Source organism: Haliotis rufescens, unplaced genomic scaffold (genome assembly GCF_023055435.1).
Source record: "Haliotis rufescens isolate VD_foot unplaced genomic scaffold, xgHalRufe1.0.p SCAF_12, whole genome shotgun sequence".
Classification (NCBI taxonomy): Eukaryota; Metazoa; Mollusca; class Gastropoda; order Lepetellida; family Haliotidae; genus Haliotis; species Haliotis rufescens.
In genome coordinates, this window is record NW_025963802.1 from 28,585,530 (window position 1) to 28,609,011 (window position 23,482).

At 42.8% G+C, this 23,482-nt stretch overlaps 1 protein-coding gene across 1 annotated transcript in view; it reads left to right on the forward strand.

Annotated features, from left to right (window-relative positions):
• LOC124116566 (sphingolipid delta(4)-desaturase DES1-like) overlaps positions 1-23,216 on the forward strand; it is a 31,551-nt gene extending 8,335 nt beyond the window's left edge. Inside the window, exon 2 of the mRNA XM_046477955.2 lies at positions 20,254-23,216. Coding sequence (XP_046333911.1) covers positions 20,278-21,333 — 1,056 coding nt within the window. The 5' untranslated portion in view covers positions 20,254-20,277 and the 3' untranslated portion in view covers positions 21,334-23,216. The remainder of the gene's footprint in view (positions 1-20,253) is intronic.
• The last annotated feature ends 266 nt before the right edge of the window (positions 23,217-23,482 follow it).

Consider the following 23,482-nt stretch of genomic DNA (forward strand, 5'->3'; position numbering starts at 1 on the left):
CCAAAACGGCTATGAGAGTTTGCTGTGTTGTGTGTGGAGACAATTCTCAGAAAATTTGGAAGCATTTCATGCAGTGGACTCGGAGTTGTTTGCGTTTGAAGACAGGTACCCAAAAGACACTATGAAAACCTTGAATCCAATATGGCTGCCAAACCATTTGACCAATGACCAAAGTCAAAGAACAAAATATGTCAAGCAGCTCAAGCAGCAGATACATGCAAGTTTTCAAAGTAATCTGATAAGCGGTTGCGGAGCAATAGGGCGAAATACATCTTTAAAAACGTCTTGATTTTTAGTTATCTGCCCTTGGCTTTTGGGCCTACGGCCTTGGGTTTTTGGCGGGCACTAGTACCCAACAGTCTTCATACACATACGAAATTTGAACAAAATCGAGCCAGTGGTTATTTTGCTAGCTCTGGTACAAAAATCGGCGGAATAATAATAATATTAAATCAAACGCTAACACTGGGGCTCTTCAGCCTTTCGGCTTGGGGACTCTTTAACAGGCTGTAACTTCTTTGTCAGTTGGGCTCCAGTCAAACGGATTAGCGTTCTGCGTTCGTCCGGACCCCGGGTTCCTGTCGCATTGCTGAGATAAAGTGCTAAACTTGTTTCCGACATAGTTCATATTCGAATCCTCAAAGAGTTTACCTGTACCAACGCCGTCAAATGTAAGGAACCTCTTGTGAGACATCACCACTACTAAATTGACATGTGCTTGGGTGTCCCAGGATGTTTTAACCAATTTCCAACTTCGACCATGTTCGAATCCTCAAATGGTTTGCTTGTACCAACGCCATCATATGTAAGGAACCGCTTGCGAGACATCACCACACGTGTCCTTGTGTGTTCTTAACCCATGTTTGACTTCGACCATGTTCGAATCCGCATATGGTTTGCTTGTACCAACGCCATCAAATGTAATGAACCGCTGGTGAGACATCACCACACGTGTCCCAGTGTGTTCTTAACCCACGTTTGACTTCGACCATGTTCGAATCCCCAAATGGTTTGGTTGTACCAACGCCGTTAAATGTAATAAACCGCTTGTGAGACATCATGACATGTGTCCCAGTGTATTCTTAACCCATGTTTGACTTCGACCATGTTCGAATCCCCAAATGGTTTGGTTGTACCAACGCCGTTAAATGTAATAAACCGCTTGTGAGACATCATGACATGTGTCCCAGTGTATTCTTAACCCATGTTTGACTTCGACCATGTTCGAATCCCAAAATGGTTTGCTTGTACCAATGCCGTTAAATGTAATAAACCGCTTGTGAGACATCATGACATGTGTCCCAGTGTGTTCTTAACCCATGTTTGACTTCGACCATGTTCGAATCCGCATATGGTTTGCTTGTACCAACTCCGTCAAAAGATAGTCACCGTTTTCAGGACATTGCCGCTACCAAACGGGCGTGTGCCACAGTTTCCCAGAGTCTACTTAACCCATTTCTGACCTCCATATTCTAATCTGCAAATGGTTTGCTTTTAACAACGCTGTCAAAAATAAGGTACCATAGCAATTGGCAATTGAGAAATGAAGAACCAAGTCAGCGAGTCTGACCACCCGATCCGATTAGTCGCCTCCTGTGACAAGCATAGTTGCCTCTGGAGACAAGCATCGGTTGAAAAAGGCCAATTCTAACTCTGGTCGTCAAGGGTAGTACACATAATATTGAACAAGGCTGTGGAGAACGCTAGCGTATCTGCAAAGCCAGTGAATGGGGGTTTATAGTAGATTTATGAGGCGCTTCCTTCAGTATTTGTACTTGGGTGAAAACATTTATCAAAATCAAAATCCAATATGGCCGCAACTAAAAAAGATATCGAAAAACGGCTATGCTTATTTGTTGTGTTCTGTATGGAGACAATTCTCAGAAAGTTTGAAAGCATTTCATGCAGTGGATTCAGAGGAGATAGTATTTGAAGACAGGTGCCCAAAAAAACCTGTGAAAACATTGAATCCAATATGGCTGCCAAACCACGTGACCAATGACCAAAGTCAAAGAACAAAAAATGTCGAGCAGTTCATGCATCAGATACATGCAAGGTTTCAAAGTAAACGGACAAACGGTTGTGGGGCAACAGGGCAAAATATATCGACAAAAAATACTTGTTTCTCAGTTATCTGCCCTTGGCCTTTGGGCCTACGGCCTTGGCTTTTTGGCGGGCACTAGTACCCAACGGTCTTCAAACACACACAAAATTTGAACAAAATCGAGTCTGTGGTTATTTTGCTAGGGCAGGTACAAAAATCGGCGGAATAATAAATAATAATAATAAATAATAATTAAAGCTGCAAGCAGCAATGGCGGGCTCCAAGTAACACTGTGCCCAAACGTCCATGTTCGAATCCTCAAAGGGTTTCCTTGAACCAAATCCGTCAAATGTAGGCACCACTTGCAGGGTATCGTCGCTAGGAAATTGGCGTGTGCCAGCGGGTCCAGGTCTGTTCTTAAACCATTTCCGACCTCAATCATGTTCGAATCCATAAAAGGTTTGCTTGTGCCAACTCTGTCAAAAGATAGTCACCGTAAATCGCCGCTACGAAATTGGCGTGTTCCAGGGGTGTCCCAAATATAAATCAAATATTACCACCAAGCGGTGTTACTTTTAGCATACAACCAATAACAAAAAATGAGATGCATATGGCACACTAACTTCATGTAAACTTGCAATAGTTTCTGTGGAGAACCTTACAAGATATGATCTTTAAAGCAAAATTTCGTTGAATCAAAATCAAAATCCAATATGGCCCTAACTAAAAAAGAATTCCGAAATCGGCTATTAAAGTTTGATGTGTTACATGTATGTATGGAGACAATTCTCAGAAAGTTTGAAAGCATTTCATGCAGTGGATTCAAAGTTGTTTGCATTTGAAGACAGGTACCCCCAAAACACTATGAAAACCTTGAATCCAATATGGCTGCCAAACCATGTGACCAATGACCAAAGTCAAAGAACAAAAAAAGTCAAGCAGCTCAAGCAGCAGATACATGCAAGGTTTCAAAGTAATCGGATAAGCGGTTGCGGAGCAATAGGGCGAAATACATCTTCAAAATATTCTGTTCTTTTAGTTATCTGCCCTTGGCTTTTAGGTCTACGTCCTTGGGTTTATGGCGGGCACTAGTACCCGACGGTCCACATACACACACAAAATGTGAACAAAATCGAGCTTGGTTACTCTTTAACAGGCCGTAACTTCTTTGTCAGTTGGGCTCCAGTCAAACGGATTAGCGTTCTGCGTTCGTCGGGGCCCCAGGTTCCTGTCGCATTGCTGAGATAAAGTGCTAAACTTGTTTCCCACCTCGTTCATATATTCGAATCCTGAAAGGGTTTACCTGTACCAATGCCGTCAAATGTAAGGAACCTCTTGTGAGACATCACCACCACTAAATTGACATGTGCCTGGGTGTTTTAACCAATTTCCAACTTCGACCATGTTCGAATCCTCAAATGGTTTGCTTGTACCAACGCCATCAAATGTAAGGAAGCGCTTGTGAGACATCACCACATGTGTCCCAGTGTGTTCTCAATCCATGTTTGACTTCGACCATGTTCGAATCCGCATATGGTTTGCTTGTACCAACGTCGTCAAATGTAATAAACCGCTTGTGAGACATCACCACATGTGTCCCAGTGTGTTCTTAACCCATGTCCGACTACGACCATGTTCGAATCTCCAAATGGTTTGGTTGTACCAACGCCATCAAATGTAATAAACCGCTTGTGAGACATCACCACATGTGTCCCAGTGTGTTCTTAACCCATGTTTGACTTCGACCATGTTCGAATCCGCATATGGTTTGCTTGTACCAACTCCGTCAAAAGATAGTCACCGTTTTCAGGACATTGCCGCTACCAAATTGGCGTGTGCCACAGTTTCCCAGAGTGTACTAAACCAATTTCCAACCTCCATATTCTAATCCGCAAATGGTTTGCTTTTAACAAGGCCGTCAAAAATAAGGTACCATAGCAATTGGCAATTGAAAAATGAAGAACCAAGTCAGCGAGTCTGACCACCCGATCCGATTAGTCGCCTCCTGTGACAAGCATAGTTGCCTCTTGAGACAAGCATCGGTTGAAAAAGGCCAATTCTAATCCTGGTCGTCAAGGGTAGTACACATAATACTGAACAAGACTGTGGAGAACGCTTGCAAAGCCAGTGAATGGGGGTGTTTGGTAGATTTATGAGGCGCTTCCTTCAGTATTTGTACTCAAGTCTGATTTTTAACTTAAATCAAATAATACTACACCAAGCAGTGGTGCTTTCAGTATGCAACCCAGAACAAAATGAGCTACATATAGTCTCAAAGCTTCATGCAAACTTTCAATAGTTTCTGTTAAGAACCTTACAAGTTATGATCTTAAAAGTAACATTTCGGTGAAAAAAATGATCAAAATCAAAATCCAATATGACCGCAACTAAAAAAGATATCCAAAAACGGCTATGCTTATTTGTTGTGTTCTGTATGGAGACAATTCTCAGAAAGTTTGAAAGCATTTCATGCAGTGGATTCAGAGGAGATAGTATTTGAAGACAGGTACCCCCAAAACCCTGTGAAAACCTTGAATCCAATATGGCTGCCAAACCACGTGATCAATGACCAAAGTCAAAGAACAAAAAATATCAAAGAACTAAAGCAGCAGATACATGCAAGGTTTCAAAGTAATCGGATAAGCGGTTGCGGAGCAATAGGGCGAAATACATCTTCAAAAAATACTTGTTATTCAGTTATCTGCCCTTGGCCTTTGGGCCTACGGCCTTGGGTTTTTGGCGGGCACTAGTACCCAACGGTCTACAAACCCACACAAAATTTGAACAAAATCGAGTCAGTGGTTATTTTGCTAGGGCAGGTACAAAAATCGGCGGAATAATAAATAATAATAATAATAATAAATAATAATAATAATAATAAATCGAACGATTACAATAGGGCTCTACAGCCTTTCGGCTTGGAGCCCTAATAAATCGAAAGATATCAACAGGACAACAGGATTACAATAATAAACTGGACAATCCCAATCTACACAGGAAATTTGGTCGAAATCGGACCAGTAGTTTCCGAGTTACAAGTGTTCAAAGGTCTGCCATTCAGAGGTCTGCTGTACGGCAGCTTGTGGCAGGGTGACAGGCAGGGTGGGTGGCTGGCAGGGTGACAGGCCGACAGGCCGGGTGGCACTTTGTGACAGGGGGTCAAATAGTCCGGGAGAAGAATGAGCGTAGCTCCTTTGTCCATTGAGCTACAGACAAACGGATCAGCGTTCCGAGCTCGCCAGCACCCCGGCTTTCTGTCGCACTGCTCGGATAAAGTGCCGAACCCGAACCTGTTTCCGACCTCGTCCATGTTCGAATCCCAAGATGGTTTGGTTGTACCGACGCCGTCTAAAGCAAGGAAACGCTTGCGAGACATCGCCGCTACGAAACTGACGTGTCCCAGAACGTCCCGTGATGTTCTACGCCCATTTCAGACGTCGCTCATGTTCGAATCCGCATAAGGTTTGCCTGTACCAACGCAGTCAAACGTAAGGAACCGTTTGCGAGACATTACCGCATGTGTCCCAGTGAGTTCTTCACCCGTTTCCGACCTCGAATCCTCATGTTCGAATCCTGAAAGGGTTCGCCTGTCCCAACTCGTGCAAAAGATAGTCACTGTTTGCAGGACATCACCGCTACGAAATTGGCGTGTGCCAGAGTCAACCAGAATGTTCTAAACCCATTTACAACCCAGACAATGTTCGAATCCCGATAATCGCCTCTTAAGACAAGCATGGGTTGCTGAAGACCAATTCTAACCCTCATCTTCAAGGGCAGCTTACATACTGCAAAAGACACTTGACGGTCAAAGGGAAATAACCCTAGGTTTTCTGAGCGATGTATTCGGTATTTTGTCCATATTACCACCAAGCGGTGTTACTTTTAGCATGCAGCCAAGAACAAAAGATGAGCTACATGTGTCCGACTAACTTCATGTAAACTTTCAATAGTTTCTGTGGAGAACCTTACAAGATGTGATCTTTATATAAAGGAAAACTTCGGTGAAAGAAATCATCAAAATCAAAATCAAACAGAGCCGTCACTAAGACAGATATCCAAACACGGCTAACAGAGTTTGGTGTGTTATGTGTGGAGACCATTCTCAGAAAGTTTGAAAGCATTTCATGCAGTGGATTCAGAGGAGATAGTATTTGAAGACAGGTACCCAAAAAACCCTGTGAAAACCTTGAATCCAATATGGCAGCAACTAAAAAAGATATCCAAAAACGGCTATGCTTATTTGTTGTGTTCTGTATGGAGACAATTCTCAGAAAGTTTGAAAGCATTTCATGCAGCGGATTCAGAGGAGATAGTATTTCAAGACAGGTACCCAAAAAAACCTGTCAAAACCTTGAATCCAATATGGCTGCCAAACCACGTGATCAATGACCAAAGTCAAAGAACAAAAAATATCAAAGAACTGAAGCAGCAGATACATGCAAGGTTTGAAAGTAAACGGACAAACGGTTGTGGAGCAGCAGGGCAAAATATATCGTCAAAAAATACTTGTTATTCAGTTATCTGCCCTTGGCCTTTGGGCCTACGGCCTTGGGTTTTTGGCGGGCACTAGTACCCAACGGTCTACAAACCCACACAAAATTTGAACAAAATCGAGTCAGTGGTTATTTTGCTAGGGCAGGTACAAAAATCGGCGGAATAATAAATAATAATAATAATAATAAATAATAATAATAATAATAAATCGAACGATTACAATAGGGCTCTACAGCCTTTCGGCTTGGAGCCCTAATAATAATAATAATTAAAGCTGCAAGCAGCAATGGCGGGCTCCAAGTAACACTGTGCCCAAACGTCCATGTTCGAATCCTCAAAGGGTTTCCTTGAACCAAATCCGTCAAATGTAGGCACCACTTGCAGGGTATCGTCGCTAGGAAATTGGCGTGTGCCAGCGGGTCCAGGTCTGTTCTTAAACCATTTCCGACCTCAATCATGTTCGAATCCATAAAAGGTTTGCTTGTGCCAACTCTGTCAAAAGATAGTCACCGTAAATCGCCGCTACGAAATTGGCGTGTTCCAGGGGTGTCCCAAATATAAATCAAATATTACCACCAAGCGGTGTTACTTTTAGCATACAACCAATAACAAAAAATGAGATGCATATGGCACACTAACTTCATGTAAACTTGCAATAGTTTCTGTGGAGAACCTTACAAGATATGATCTTTAAAGCAAAATTTCGTTGAATCAAAATCAAAATCCAATATGGCCCTAACTAAAAAAGAATTCCGAAATCGGCTATTAAAGTTTGATGTGTTACATGTATGTATGGAGACAATTCTCAGAAAGTTTGAAAGCATTTCATGCAGTGGATTCAAAGTTGTTTGCATTTGAAGACAGGTACCCCCAAAACACTATGAAAACCTTGAATCCAATATGGCTGCCAAACCATGTGACCAATGACCAAAGTCAAAGAACAAAAAAAGTCAAGCAGCTCAAGCAGCAGATACATGCAAGGTTTCAAAGTAATCGGATAAGCGGTTGCGGAGCAATAGGGCGAAATACATCTTCAAAATATTCTGTTCTTTTAGTTATCTGCCCTTGGCTTTTAGGTCTACGTCCTTGGGTTTATGGCGGGCACTAGTACCCGACGGTCCACATACACACACAAAATGTGAACAAAATCGAGCTTGGTTACTCTTTAACAGGCCGTAACTTCTTTGTCAGTTGGGCTCCAGTCAAACGGATTAGCGTTCTGCGTTCGTCGGGGCCCCAGGTTCCTGTCGCATTGCTGAGATAAAGTGCTAAACTTGTTTCCCACCTCGTTCATATATTCGAATCCTGAAAGGGTTTACCTGTACCAATGCCGTCAAATGTAAGGAACCTCTTGTGAGACATCACCACCACTAAATTGACATGTGCCTGGGTGTTTTAACCAATTTCCAACTTCGACCATGTTCGAATCCTCAAATGGTTTGCTTGTACCAACGCCATCAAATGTAAGGAAGCGCTTGTGAGACATCACCACATGTGTCCCAGTGTGTTCTCAATCCATGTTTGACTTCGACCATGTTCGAATCCGCATATGGTTTGCTTGTACCAACGTCGTCAAATGTAATAAACCGCTTGTGAGACATCACCACATGTGTCCCAGTGTGTTCTTAACCCATGTCCGACTACGACCATGTTCGAATCTCCAAATGGTTTGGTTGTACCAACGCCATCAAATGTAATAAACCGCTTGTGAGACATCACCACATGTGTCCCAGTGTGTTCTTAACCCATGTTTGACTTCGACCATGTTCGAATCCGCATATGGTTTGCTTGTACCAACTCCGTCAAAAGATAGTCACCGTTTTCAGGACATTGCCGCTACCAAATTGGCGTGTGCCACAGTTTCCCAGAGTGTACTAAACCAATTTCCAACCTCCATATTCTAATCCGCAAATGGTTTGCTTTTAACAAGGCCGTCAAAAATAAGGTACCATAGCAATTGGCAATTGAAAAATGAAGAACCAAGTCAGCGAGTCTGACCACCCGATCCGATTAGTCGCCTCCTGTGACAAGCATAGTTGCCTCTTGAGACAAGCATCGGTTGAAAAAGGCCAATTCTAATCCTGGTCGTCAAGGGTAGTACACATAATACTGAACAAGACTGTGGAGAACGCTTGCAAAGCCAGTGAATGGGGGTGTTTGGTAGATTTATGAGGCGCTTCCTTCAGTATTTGTACTCAAGTCTGATTTTTAACTTAAATCAAATAATACTACACCAAGCAGTGGTGCTTTCAGTATGCAACCCAGAACAAAATGAGCTACATATAGTCTCAAAGCTTCATGCAAACTTTCAATAGTTTCTGTTAAGAACCTTACAAGTTATGATCTTAAAAGTAACATTTCGGTGAAAAAAATGATCAAAATCAAAATCCAATATGACCGCAACTAAAAAAGATATCCAAAAACGGCTATGCTTATTTGTTGTGTTCTGTATGGAGACAATTCTCAGAAAGTTTGAAAGCATTTCATGCAGTGGATTCAGAGGAGATAGTATTTGAAGACAGGTACCCCCAAAACCCTGTGAAAACCTTGAATCCAATATGGCTGCCAAACCACGTGATCAATGACCAAAGTCAAAGAACAAAAAATATCAAAGAACTAAAGCAGCAGATACATGCAAGGTTTCAAAGTAATCGGATAAGCGGTTGCGGAGCAATAGGGCGAAATACATCTTCAAAAAATACTTGTTATTCAGTTATCTGCCCTTGGCCTTTGGGCCTACGGCCTTGGGTTTTTGGCGGGCACTAGTACCCAACGGTCTACAAACCCACACAAAATTTGAACAAAATCGAGTCAGTGGTTATTTTGCTAGGGCAGGTACAAAAATCGGCGGAATAATAAATAATAATAATAATAATAAATAATAATAATAATAATAAATCGAACGATTACAATAGGGCTCTACAGCCTTTCGGCTTGGAGCCCTAATAAATCGAAAGATATCAACAGGACAACAGGATTACAATAATAAACTGGACAATCCCAATCTACACAGGAAATTTGGTCGAAATCGGACCAGTAGTTTCCGAGTTACAAGTGTTCAAAGGTCTGCCATTCAGAGGTCTGCTGTACGGCAGCTTGTGGCAGGGTGACAGGCAGGGTGGGTGGCTGGCAGGGTGACAGGCCGACAGGCCGGGTGGCACTTTGTGACAGGGGGTCAAATAGTCCGGGAGAAGAATGAGCGTAGCTCCTTTGTCCATTGAGCTACAGACAAACGGATCAGCGTTCCGAGCTCGCCAGCACCCCGGCTTTCTGTCGCACTGCTCGGATAAAGTGCCGAACCCGAACCTGTTTCCGACCTCGTCCATGTTCGAATCCCAAGATGGTTTGGTTGTACCGACGCCGTCTAAAGCAAGGAAACGCTTGCGAGACATCGCCGCTACGAAACTGACGTGTCCCAGAACGTCCCGTGATGTTCTACGCCCATTTCAGACGTCGCTCATGTTCGAATCCGCATAAGGTTTGCCTGTACCAACGCAGTCAAACGTAAGGAACCGTTTGCGAGACATTACCGCATGTGTCCCAGTGAGTTCTTCACCCGTTTCCGACCTCGAATCCTCATGTTCGAATCCTGAAAGGGTTCGCCTGTCCCAACTCGTGCAAAAGATAGTCACTGTTTGCAGGACATCACCGCTACGAAATTGGCGTGTGCCAGAGTCAACCAGAATGTTCTAAACCCATTTACAACCCAGACAATGTTCGAATCCCGATAATCGCCTCTTAAGACAAGCATGGGTTGCTGAAGACCAATTCTAACCCTCATCTTCAAGGGCAGCTTACATACTGCAAAAGACACTTGACGGTCAAAGGGAAATAACCCTAGGTTTTCTGAGCGATGTATTCGGTATTTTGTCCATATTACCACCAAGCGGTGTTACTTTTAGCATGCAGCCAAGAACAAAAGATGAGCTACATGTGTCCGACTAACTTCATGTAAACTTTCAATAGTTTCTGTGGAGAACCTTACAAGATGTGATCTTTATATAAAGGAAAACTTCGGTGAAAGAAATCATCAAAATCAAAATCAAACAGAGCCGTCACTAAGACAGATATCCAAACACGGCTAACAGAGTTTGGTGTGTTATGTGTGGAGACCATTCTCAGAAAGTTTGAAAGCATTTCATGCAGTGGATTCAGAGGAGATAGTATTTGAAGACAGGTACCCAAAAAACCCTGTGAAAACCTTGAATCCAATATGGCAGCAACTAAAAAAGATATCCAAAAACGGCTATGCTTATTTGTTGTGTTCTGTATGGAGACAATTCTCAGAAAGTTTGAAAGCATTTCATGCAGCGGATTCAGAGGAGATAGTATTTCAAGACAGGTACCCAAAAAAACCTGTCAAAACCTTGAATCCAATATGGCTGCCAAACCACGTGATCAATGACCAAAGTCAAAGAACAAAAAATATCAAAGAACTGAAGCAGCAGATACATGCAAGGTTTGAAAGTAAACGGACAAACGGTTGTGGAGCAGCAGGGCAAAATATATCGTCAAAAAATACTTGTTATTCAGTTATCTGCCCTTGGCCTTTGGGCCTACGGCCTTGGGTTTTTGGCGGGCACTAGTACCCAACGGTCTACAAACCCACACAAAATTTGAACAAAATCGAGTCAGTGGTTATTTTGCTAGGGCAGGTACAAAAATCGGCGGAATAATAAATAATAATAATAATAATAAATAATAATAATAATAATAAATCGAACGATTACAATAGGGCTCTACAGCCTTTCGGCTTGGAGCCCTAATAATAAATCGAACGATTACAATAGGGCTCTACAGCCTTTCGGCTTGGAGCCCTAAAAACACAACAAAAAACACGATATACACTGACTGTTCATTTTGATGTGATTGATACAGGATGCCATTAGCATTTGGAGCAGCTAACTCGAAACTCGAAATGATGCTGGCGTTTCTGATGATTTGATGTGTCCTGGAAGCCAATGAAGTTGCTTGAAAATTGGTGTGATATGATGCAGCTGTGGCGTCCTGCTGACGATCCTGGCTGCTGTGTTCCGTAGAAGATGTAGTTTGAGAAGTGTTGTTGATGGTATTCCGAAAAACAGTCAGTTACAGTAATCAAGTCGAGAAATGAGGAGTGATTGTGTTAGCATCTTGTCGGCTTCTGAAGATAGATGTTCCAATCTGACGAAGATAGAAATGTACCGTCTTGCATATTGCTGCTACTTGTTCCGTCATTGACATGTTATAGTCAAATATAACGCCAAGATTCCTTACTTGTGCAGAGGATGTCTGTAGAACGTCTCCGATTTTGCACGAGTTTGTGGAATATAACTTCTGCGGTTGATGACTTCAGTTTTGTCATCATTTAGTATTAGAAAATTGACTTTCATCCAAAAACGCTCTTCGCTTTTGCATGTTTCCAGTAGTCTAATTTCTTTTATGATGCAACTTAGTGAACAGCTGACTCGGAAATGGATTTGCCAGTTGACGCACACTGGAGTCGAACATGCAAATAAGACTCCAACCACGCTGAGGCCTTTACTGAGATACCACAACGCGTTCTTCTCCGCTATAGAAGTATGATGTGGTCCATCGTATCGGAAGCGGCCTTGGAGAAGAAGTAGGACAACCTCCTGCTTGTCCATGGCTGACGGGATCTCCTCTGTATCTGCAATATGACAGTCTCGGTATTGTGGAACCATTTTGTAAGCTGACTCAAAGTGTTCTTGAGCGAGAGTTTCTTCCAGATGTCTCCGTAGCTGATAGGACACCACCTTCTCCAGGACTCTGGGTGAGAAGAGCAAATTGGACACTGGCTCAAGTTCAAGTGATCAAGAGAGGGTTACCTAATAAGAGGTCTGATGTGATCAGTCGTTAACGATTCCGGAACTTTTGTCGCGGAGAGGAACTTGTCAGTGATGATTGAAACTGGAGATATCACAGTCTGCGACATTTCTTTAAAACCACGTGGGTCATGGATCCAGCTGACAGGACTTTGATCGTCTTCCCTTCTTGGTTGGAAAGAGCTGAACTGAGATCATGAGATATTTGCGGGATTTGTAAACATTCAATTTCAATTCTGAGATTTTTCCTTTTTTTGTAATACCGATCTCACTCAGAAGTAACATCTGTGATACCGATCTCATATACCTCTCAAATCTGTGACCTCGATCAGATTCAGAAGTGTCATCTGTGACACAGATCTCACACATCAGTCTCTTCTGTGACACCGATCTCACACCCCGGTCTCGTCTGTAACGTAGATCTCAAACACCAATCTCGTCTGTGACGTATATCTCGTACATCAGTCTCTGCTGTGACGTAGATCTCAAACACCAATCTCGTGTGTGACGTGGATCTCACGCACCAGTCTCATCTGTGATGTAAATCTCATACACTAATCTTGTGTGTGACGTGGATCTCACGCACCAGTCTCGCGATTTCACGCACCAATCTCGTCTGTGAGGCTAATTGTGCATTTGGTGAGGATGGGTGGCGGATATAAGTGTTTGGGGCGGTTGTATTAACTGTTCTTTAGTTTCACGTTGACGCAGTGTGTACAGAATATGAAATAATATCAGTACAGGGGACCATGTAATTATCGTTGAATATCAACCTGTTGAATGTTGTATCAAATTTCATGTCCATTCTTTCTTTGATAGTGTTTCTGTTTCGGAAACTATTTTCAAAGTTTAGCATTGTGACCTTCATAAACATATCAGCTGTGTGTACTACTACTACTACTACTACTACTACTACTACTAGTATAACTACTACTACTAGCACTAGCACTACTACTACTAGCACTAGTACTACTACTACTAGTACTAGTACTACTACTACTAGTAGTAGTACTACTACTACTACTACTACTACTAGTAGTAGTAGTACTACTACTACTACTACTTGTAGTACTACTACTACTACTACTACTAATTTATTATCAATTTTTGAAGGCTACTGCTAAGTATAGCCATAACTTAAAGCAGGGCGGAATACAGCCGAGAACATGAATGAGTCCGCGTGATATGTGTGAGAGACCAACAAAGATCACCATGCGTGCTCTGCCCATCAGCTGTGGCTTGTCCGGGTAAAGAAACGTTATCTATTGAACCGATCGAGAAACTGTAGAAACATCGATCAGGTCAAATCGTTAACCACTTAAACAATGTTGTCTTTATTCTGAATCATTAATGTTGACCGTTGTTTACGCCCTGGCGCATGCCAAAGCTGCACTCAGTACCACGTGCAAGCCTTTAGCTTTGATATAAGCATGACAAAACAAGGGGCTATCCCATATACGATGCAATGTAGTATACACGGGATTTCGAACCCGAAAATTCTACGCGACTAGGAAACAAACTGACCACAATGTTACAACACCCGATCTTATTTTCAGATTTTCATTGACATACGTGTATATCTCCACCGTTACTACAGTGTTAGTGTAATTAGAATCATCAAATTGTTAACACAAAAGGTACACTTCGTCATGGACGTCATGGCGACCCCGGACATGGTGCTGACAGACCAAGGATGATAATCAGAGATAATCTGGGATTCGAATCCAAGACCACAGGATCCCGACGATGAACTTTCGTGTGTCGCACCATATTCGTGGGTTTCACCAATATGAAAAACGACTGACACGCACAGATCAGCGTTTCTTCTTCATACAAACGACGTGATGTCGAGGTTTACAGTTGCATGTACGAATTCTGGTGAATGGCATGTCGTCCCGGGTTAGAATTAGTCCTGCATGTCATCGTATCCCAATTGCGGTGATCGATGCTCATGATGTCAATCACTGGATCCAGACTCGATTGTTTACAGACCCCCGTCATAGTGCTGGAATATTGCTAAGTCCGGCGTTAAACAACAAACAAACAAAGCTTGTCGTCAATAGTTTCCCCATTGAGTATGAGTAATTTAACACCTGACTGTTTATATAATGTATATTTTCCTTTTACGTTCGTCAATTCTTTGATAAGATCGATGAATCATTAACCAGTGAATATAAGGCACGTCCACGGCTTACTGGATTATGTTCTCCAGGTGCGATCAATAGATATCTGTTTTGGGTTCAGTGAAATTTAAATAATTATTTTACATGAACGGGCGCCACTTTGGTCATTTTGGCGCTATGCACACCGAGCCCGCATTGTAAAGCAGTAATACCATGGATTCATTTCCATGTACTGTCCCAGGCCTCAGAGCCCGACGGGGTGTAAATCAACATGCGTGATATGGCGCTTTTGTGCGATCGAAATTAGCCTAGCATTAGGCTGGTGCAAGATTGTTGCACAATCTTTTACTCACACTGCACACGGTCAATTGTCCCATACCGCTCACCCTCTGAAAGCATGTGCGCTATCAATAACATGCAACATATATCAATACAATGCTACCTCAGTAGAATAGATAAATTAAATATGCATGATAATTGCTAAGGTGCGACGCGTTGAGTCTGCAGTACTTCGGGCGGTATTCACGGAGATAAAAGAGGCATGCCATATTGTGCAGCTTGTGGTCGCGCTTGATAGTATATATATATATATATATATATATATATATATATATATATATATATATATTGCAGATGTTGGTTTTTCAAATGCTTATTATTAGCATCGTATCGTACCTTGTATCGTATATTTGTTTCGGTTACCTTAAGAATGGACTAGTAGTATGTCTTCAAGTAGACAGGCGATGGTTTTGAGGCAGTGAGGGTTAGGTAGCATTATCAGTTACGGTGCATCATGTCCTGGTCAAGAGTAAACCAGACGCTGATTAGCGTCCGTTATCAGGGGGGGGGGGGGGGGGGGGAGGGGTCACATTCTGGGCCAAGATCGTCCCAAGTTTGTCTGTACAAGACGGACATAGCAGCTTCACACTCTCTGTGGAGGCTTTCCACATTCAGGAATACTGGCTAACCCTATCGAACCACATTGTCCAAGTCCTTACATTCACAGATCGCAGTGAGGCATTTGGTTTCAATTTCCTTCTTTTTTAAATGTTTCTTTGTCCTTTGTTGTTGTTGTGTGTGGTTTGCGTGGTGGGGGTGGGGGTGGGGGTGGGGGGGGGGGGGGGGGGGGGGGGAAGGGAAGGGAAGAGGGGGAGAGAACAGGGAGCGGTTTTCTTATATTGTTGCACTGTAAACTAATCCATGTATCGTTTCGTTGGTACAAAGTAAAACAAAACTAAATTTAATTTATTCAGCACTTTGTGAGATACTAAGATTTATTACCTGTCATCATGTATTATTGGGAGGTATGGGGTCATAATTTTTATAGCTGCTGGATAGTTTGGGTTATTTTCTATCTGATCGTTTATAATGTATATTCTCCACATGGTATGAGTAATTTACCATCTGACCGTCTGTACTGCATAGTTTCCACATGGTATGAGTAATTTATCACCTGACCGTTTATAATGCATAGTTTCCACATGGTATGAGTAATTTACCACCTGACCGTCTGTACTGCATAGTTTCCACATGGCATGAGTAATTTACCACCTGACCGTCTGTAATGCATATTCTCCACATGGTATGAGTAATTTATCACCTGACCGTTTATAATGCATAGTTTCCACATGGTATGAGTAATTTACCACCTGACTGTTAATAATGTGTAGCCTCCACATGGTATGAGTAATTTACCATCTGACCGTCTGTAATGCATATTCCCCACATGGTATGAGTAATTTATCACCTGACCGTTCATAATATATAGTCTCCACGTGGTATGAGTAATTTACCACCTGACCGTTTATAATGTTTATTTTCAAGCGAGATCGTCAACGCAATTTCAAGATCCTTGAATCACAGGTCCACGGCTTTCTCCATATCATATCAATAGTTGAGTTGGGGTAAGAGTAAACTTAAAATCATAACATTTTGCATGAACGGACACCACTTCGGACATTTTGGCGCTGTTCTCTTACATGTACTGTGGTCGGAGCTTTAAATATACTCCTGTTTATACAAAAATGAGTTTGCTCCCATTTGTTTCAATCAGAAGTCAAATGTAAATCTTAGAACAAATACTGTTCTATGCATCCCCAGCGGCGGTGTAAATCAGCATACACGATTCGGCGGTTAGTGCGGTCGAAAGGACGTTGCCATGGGCCGGATCAATGGAAATAGTCAACGAAGATTGTGGGAAAACTCCCACAGGACTACTTTATTATCATTGAAACTGTCAAGCGGAACGAAGGCCGATATACTTCAAGAGAATGAGGATTAATTGGTATCGTACAACAGACAATATAGAAATTACAATTATACATGAGTCGGTCTGTCATCGTTACTTGCCAACGGGTTGGGCAGTTTGGAATTACTTCTACAGTTACGAGGCTTTACAGATACCTGATAATTAAATCTTTTATTTATCTTACTTTAAACATTATGTCACAAGATAATTTGCTTTAATCTAAGTTGACTTGGGCCACCGACCAATTAATATACAGGTAACGACTGTGTACATTGCTGTACATGTTAATATAGATTGTCAACGCAAGAGAATAAACAGTCTAGATTATCCACCGAAACAGATTCCATTTGGGGTAAAGGAGAATATAGCTGTGAAAGTTCTATGAACGGTCACTGAAAATCAGTGATGACACCAGGTGTTTGCGAAAAGGGTAAGCATGTCCTGTCTTACCGAAAGCAACCGCCATTCACACAATTTGCATAAAATAGTAAGTATTTGTAGCCTGACGCCATGCGACCGCGGCCTGTAAAGAAACAAAACAATCAAATGACCGATGAACCAGAAAATCCAGTGACACGATATTGCATTTACTGATTGTGTTCAAACTAATAAAAACGATAAGTTCATTTTGAATTACGTCTGCTGTGTACAAGTGCAGATTTTCTGCTGCTTATAAGAAAAACGTTAAAGAAGTATGTTCGCTTTGTGGAGGGCAGTTTCATTGTCCCAGCCCAAACATTTCTTTTGCTACGGCCGTGTGTATTGCTGTACATGTAACGGCCGTGACTGTTGCTGTACATGTAACGACCGTGACTGTTGCTGTACATGTAACGACCGTCTGTGTTGCTGTACATGTAACGACCGTGTATGTTGCTGTACATGTAACGACCGTGACTGTTGCTGTACATGTAACGACCGTGTGTGTTGCTGTACATGTAACGACCGTGTGTGTTGCTGTACATGTAACGACCGTGACTGTTGCTGTACATGTAACGACCGTGACTGGCGCTGTACATGTAACGACCGTGACTGTTGCTGTACATGTAACGACCGTGTGTGTTGCTGTACATGTAACGACCGTGTGTGTTGCTGTACATGTAACGACCGTGACTGTTGCTGTACATGTAACGACCGTGATTGGCGCTGTACATGTAACGACCGTGACTGTTGCTGTACATGTAACGACCGTGTGTGTTGCTGTACATGTAACGACCGTGACTGTTGCTGTACATGTAACGACCGTGTGTGTTGCTGTACATGTAACGACCGTGTGTGTTGCTGTACATGTAACGACCGTGACTGTTGCTGTACATGTAACGACCGTGAGTGTTGCTAAACATGTAACGACCGTGAGTGTTGCTGTACATGTAACGACCGTGACTGTTGCTGTACATGTAACGACCGTGACTGGCGCTGTACATGTAACGATCGTGAGTGTTGCTGTACATGTAACGACCGTGACTGTTGCTGTACATGTAACGACCGTGACTGTTGCTGTACATGTAACGACCGTGACTGTTGCTGTACATGTAACGACCGTGTGTGTTGCTGTACATGTAACGACCGTGAGTGTTGCTGTACATGTAACGACCGTGTGTGTTGCTGTACATGTAACGACCGTGACTGTTGCTGTACATGTAACGACCGTGACTGGCGCTGTACATGTAACGATCGTGAGTGTTGCTGTACATGTAACGACCGTGTGTGTTGCTGTACATGTATCGACCGTGACTGGCGCTGTACATGTAACGACCGTGAGTGTTGCTGTACATGTAACGATCGTGAGTGTTGCTGTACATGTAACGATCGTGAGTGTTGCTGTACATGTAACGACCGTGACTGGCGCTCTTCATGTAACGATCGTGAGTGTTGCTGTACATGTAACGACCGTGTGTGTTGCTGTACATGTATCGACCGTGACTGGCGCTGTACATGTAACGATCGTGAGTGTTGCTGTACATGTAACGACCGTGACTGTTGCTGTACATGTAACGACCGTGACTGTTGCTGTACATGTAACGACCGTGAGTGTTGCTGTACATGTAACGACCGTGTGTGTTGCTGTACATGTAACGACCGTGACTGTTGCTGTACATGTAACGACCGTGTGTGTTGCTGTACATGTAACGACCGTGACTGTTGCTGTACATGTAACGACCGTAACTGGCGCTGTACATGTAACGACCGTGAGTGTTGCTGTACATGTAACGACCGTGTGTGTTGCTGTACATGTATCGACCGTGACTGGCGCTGTACATGTAACGACCGTGACTGTTGCTGTACATGTAACGATCGTGTGTGTTGCTGTACATGTAACGACCGTGTGTACTGCTGTACATGTATCGACCGTGTGTGTTGCTGTACATGTAACGACCGTGAGTGTTGCTGTACATGTAACGACCGTGTGAGTTGCTGTACATGTAACGACCGTGACTGTTGCTGTACATGTAACGACCGTGTGTGTTGCTGTACATGTAACGATCGTGTGTGTTGCTGAACATGTAACGACCGTGACTGTTGCTGTACATGTAACGACCGTGTGTGTTGCTGTACATGTAACGACCGTGACTGTTGCTGTACATGTAACGACCGTGACTGTTGCTGTACATGTAACGATCGTGAGTGTTGCTGTACATGTAACGACCGTGTGTACTGCTGTACATGTAACGACCGTGAGTGTTGCTGTACATGTAACGACCGTGTGTGTTGCTGTACATGTAACGATCGTGAGTGTTGCTGTACATGTAACGACCGTGACTGTTGCTGTACATGTAACGACCGTGTGTGTTGCTGTACATGTAACGACCGTGACTGGCGCTGTACATGTAACGACCGTGTGTGTTGCTGTACATGTAACGACCGTGTGTGTTGCTGTACATGTAACGACCGTGACTGGCGCTGTACATGTAACGACCGTGTGTGTTGCTGTACATGTAACGACCGTGTGTGTTGCTGTACATGTAACGACCGTGACTGGCGCTGTACATGTAACGACCGTGTGTGTTGCTGTACATGTAACGACCGTGTGTGTTGCTGTACATGTAACGACCGTGACTGTTGCTGTACATGTAACGACCGTGTGTGTTGCTGTACATGTAACGACCGTGTGTGTTGCTGTACATGTAACGACCGTGTGTGTTGCTGTACATGTAACGACCGTGTGTACTGCTGTACATCTATGTTTAAAGTAATTAGTGGACTTACCTCTATTCACGCAATTGTAATTAGGTAGATGTCAATAACCATCAATTAGAAGTGTAATGATCAATAAACACAATTGACATACCGAACTCCTGAAGCAAGTCATTACATCTATCTTTAGCATTGAGATTTGTAATGTATTCAGAGGCTTCACGTCTTCTGACGAAACGTGATCACCCATTCATGTCAAAGACTGTTCACATCTATGTAAAACACCTTGTTCAGTTTGTGTCATGAATCACTTCGCCTGTCAAGCAGATGTATACGACAAAATATACATAGTCTTACGACACACTATATATCTATCTTTATTTGCAGAAGAGCCCGCATCTTAATTCGGCCATGAAGTGGTTCCACAAGTTTTTGAGCTTAGCGGCCAGAGCAGCTGGGAAGGATGAAGACTGGGAGTTCACCGAGGAGCCCCACACGGAGAGGAGGCAGCAGATCCTCAAGAAGTACCCGCAGATCAAACAACTCATGGGCTACGACCCCAACATCGCCTACATAACCACGGTAGAAGTATTCGTCCAGTTGTTCATGTGTTGGCTTCTGCAGGACGCTAACTGGGCCAGTATCTTGATCCTTGCGTACTGCTTCGGAGGCGTTCTAAATCATTCTCTAGGAAGTGCTATACATGAGATTGGCCATAATCTTGCCTTTGGACACAGCCGTCCGGCCCTCAATAGGATTCTCAGTATATGGTGTAATTTGCCAATGGCGGTTCCCATGGCCGTAACATACAAGAAATACCATTCCGACCATCACCGCTACCTGGGCGAAGAGTACCAAGACGTAGACATCCCAACTCGTCTTGAGAGTTATCTCTTCAGAAACCCAATCACTAAGATGATCTGGCTGCTACTCCATCCCCTTATCCATGCCATAAGGCCGTTCTACAAGAGCCCCAAGCCACTGACGGGATGGGAGATGATCAATACTGCTGTTCAATTAGTGTTTGACCTCCTCATCCTGAAGGTGTTCGGCGTTAAGGCCCTAGTGTACCTCCTGGCTGGAACACTGATGGCGCTCGGTCTTCATCCACTTGCCGGGCACTTTATCTCAGAACACTATCTCTTCAATGGAGGGCAGGCGACTCACTCGTACTATGGACCACTTAACTTTGTTCTATTTAATGTTGGGTATCATATTGAGCACCATGATTTTCCTTACATCCCGTACTCTCGCTTACCGGAAGTGAAGAAGATAGCGGGCGAGTTTTATGACCATCTTCCCTACCACACGTCCTGGTGCAAGGTTGTCTGGGACTTCATCTTTAAGGATAATATGGGACCACACGCGAGAGGCGTGGGGTATCTTAAGGATGAGAAGAGCAAGGTCAAAATCGATCAAAATGGCAAGGTCGAGCCAAATGGTGTTTCCAAGGTCAAATCGTCATGAGATATCTTCACATGGCATTTGTCATTATTTATTTGATAACGTGTCCTTGCTTCAGATAGTGCATGTTATATTTGATACGGTTACATAGTATTAGCCAAAACGTACATGTTTGGTGTTCTAAATATAAATTTGCAATTTTTGATAGCTCGGGAAAGCTATCAATTGACCTTCAATCATTGCGGTAGATTTGAGAGATTGAAATCCACAGAGTGGTAATAACTGCCAGTGTCCATGGTACATGTTTCTAACATACACTGCCTTGCTCAAATGTATTTAGCCTCAAGCCCAGGCCCTTCAACAAGTATTGTTGAAAATCCCAGTTTTAGTGTCTGAATTATAAAACTCCCTGTCTTCTGTTATCATCGGTAGAGTAAGGATGTCACGTTGTCTTGAAACTGCGTGTTTAGCCAGCGAAAGAGATAACCGACTTTCTGTGCAAACATCTCGTCGTTAGGCTAACGGGTGGAGGCTGTGCTGCGGTTCTCACTCAGCAGGAAAGCGCAATAACATTACTTCACCTGACAGTATAGGATCCCACAGGAAGTCGCCCTTGTAAGTTTCTTTCCATGCGTATTAGGGGTCAGCGTGAACAACGTCATTTCGCCGTGTTCCATGATTTATAACATGCGGATAAATATTTCCTAAGATCAATAGCACCCAACCCGTTGTGATTTAGGGTTTATAAAACTGACATTAACTTTGCACTTCAACAGAAAACAACGATAGGCGGAGTCGGTGTAGGCAAGCTTGTATATTTGCACAGTTGTTATGCGGTTAACTTTCTAAAAGAGCATTGTCCACCCAAACCTTTTTATGTGCTTTGTCAGTGGTTTATCAAACTGAACACTGTCTTGGCGAGCAAAAATGCAACAGTCAAATAATTTCATGCCCGACGGTGGTTAGGTATGTGATTGATGATAGTACAAGACTTACACACAACTCACCGACCAACACAGTTACGAATAGATAACATTCACCGATATTCCCTATGACACTGGCAAACTGGGGATTCCATTTCGACAATTACTTGATTTACTATAAAAATAAACTGTAGTAACAAGTAAAAGAAAACTCTGCTCTTAACCATGAAATATTTTTCTTTTATTCTTTCCAAAATCGGGGGCACGGGTGGCCCAGTCGTCTAAGGCGCCGCGATTCGCTGTGCAGTGTCCCTTGGGCACGCCAGAAACCTATGATTGTGGGTTCGAATCCCGGTTCGTCCCGATTATGTTTCTAGGTTTGTCAGCACCATACCCGTGCTCGTGGGTTTCACCGAGGTGGTAAACGTCTGAGACCTGCATCACTTCGGGCTTTCCTCCCACATTAAGCTGACACGCCGCGATATAACTGGAATAATGTTAAAAGCGGCGTTAAACCCAACTCACTCACTCACTCACTCACTCACTCACTCACTCATTCCAAAATCGGGCATTCTATAAAATAATGTGAGAAAATAACCTCTTCCTTTATAATTCATCGTTTTAGTATGTAAACCGTTTGTAAATATGTAAATACACAGGATTAAGACAGTTAAATATATGAGATTATTGGCATGTTATAAATAACGTTATTTATATAATTTGATTGGCGAGATGACAGCAATCTGAAGTCTATGACAGTGTTTACCTCCTAACTAATGTTGTGATTGTCTTTTCCGTGTGTGTTGTTGCATATTTATTTCCTTGTTATGCCTTTCCATGTTTATCCATTGCAACCTTGTTTCCCAAGTCTCGAGTGCATGTTAGTTGTCAATGTACGCAATTTAGACACAGTCTGCACTTGTACGAACGTATGTATACACAATGAATGGGTGCCGAATAAATTATATCAACTGTTAATTCATGATTATCTTTACTATGAAATGTAATAAATGTTGTTTTCTATATCTTGTTTTGTATTTTGTCCAAGAAATATGTAAATGGGTTTCCAAGTACAAATATAACCCATATTGTCTTTCTTCAGCTTTGTATAAAGCAGAGTTGCGTCCCTTAGACATCAATGCTTGTTTGTCAGCGCCACACCAATACCACGCTTTCACTGAAGCTGTAAATGTCTAAGACCTGCAGCACTTCGGGTTTTGTTTTCACACCAAGCTGACGCGCCGTTATATATCTGAAAAAAACGTTCAAAACTCACTTACTCAGGCCTG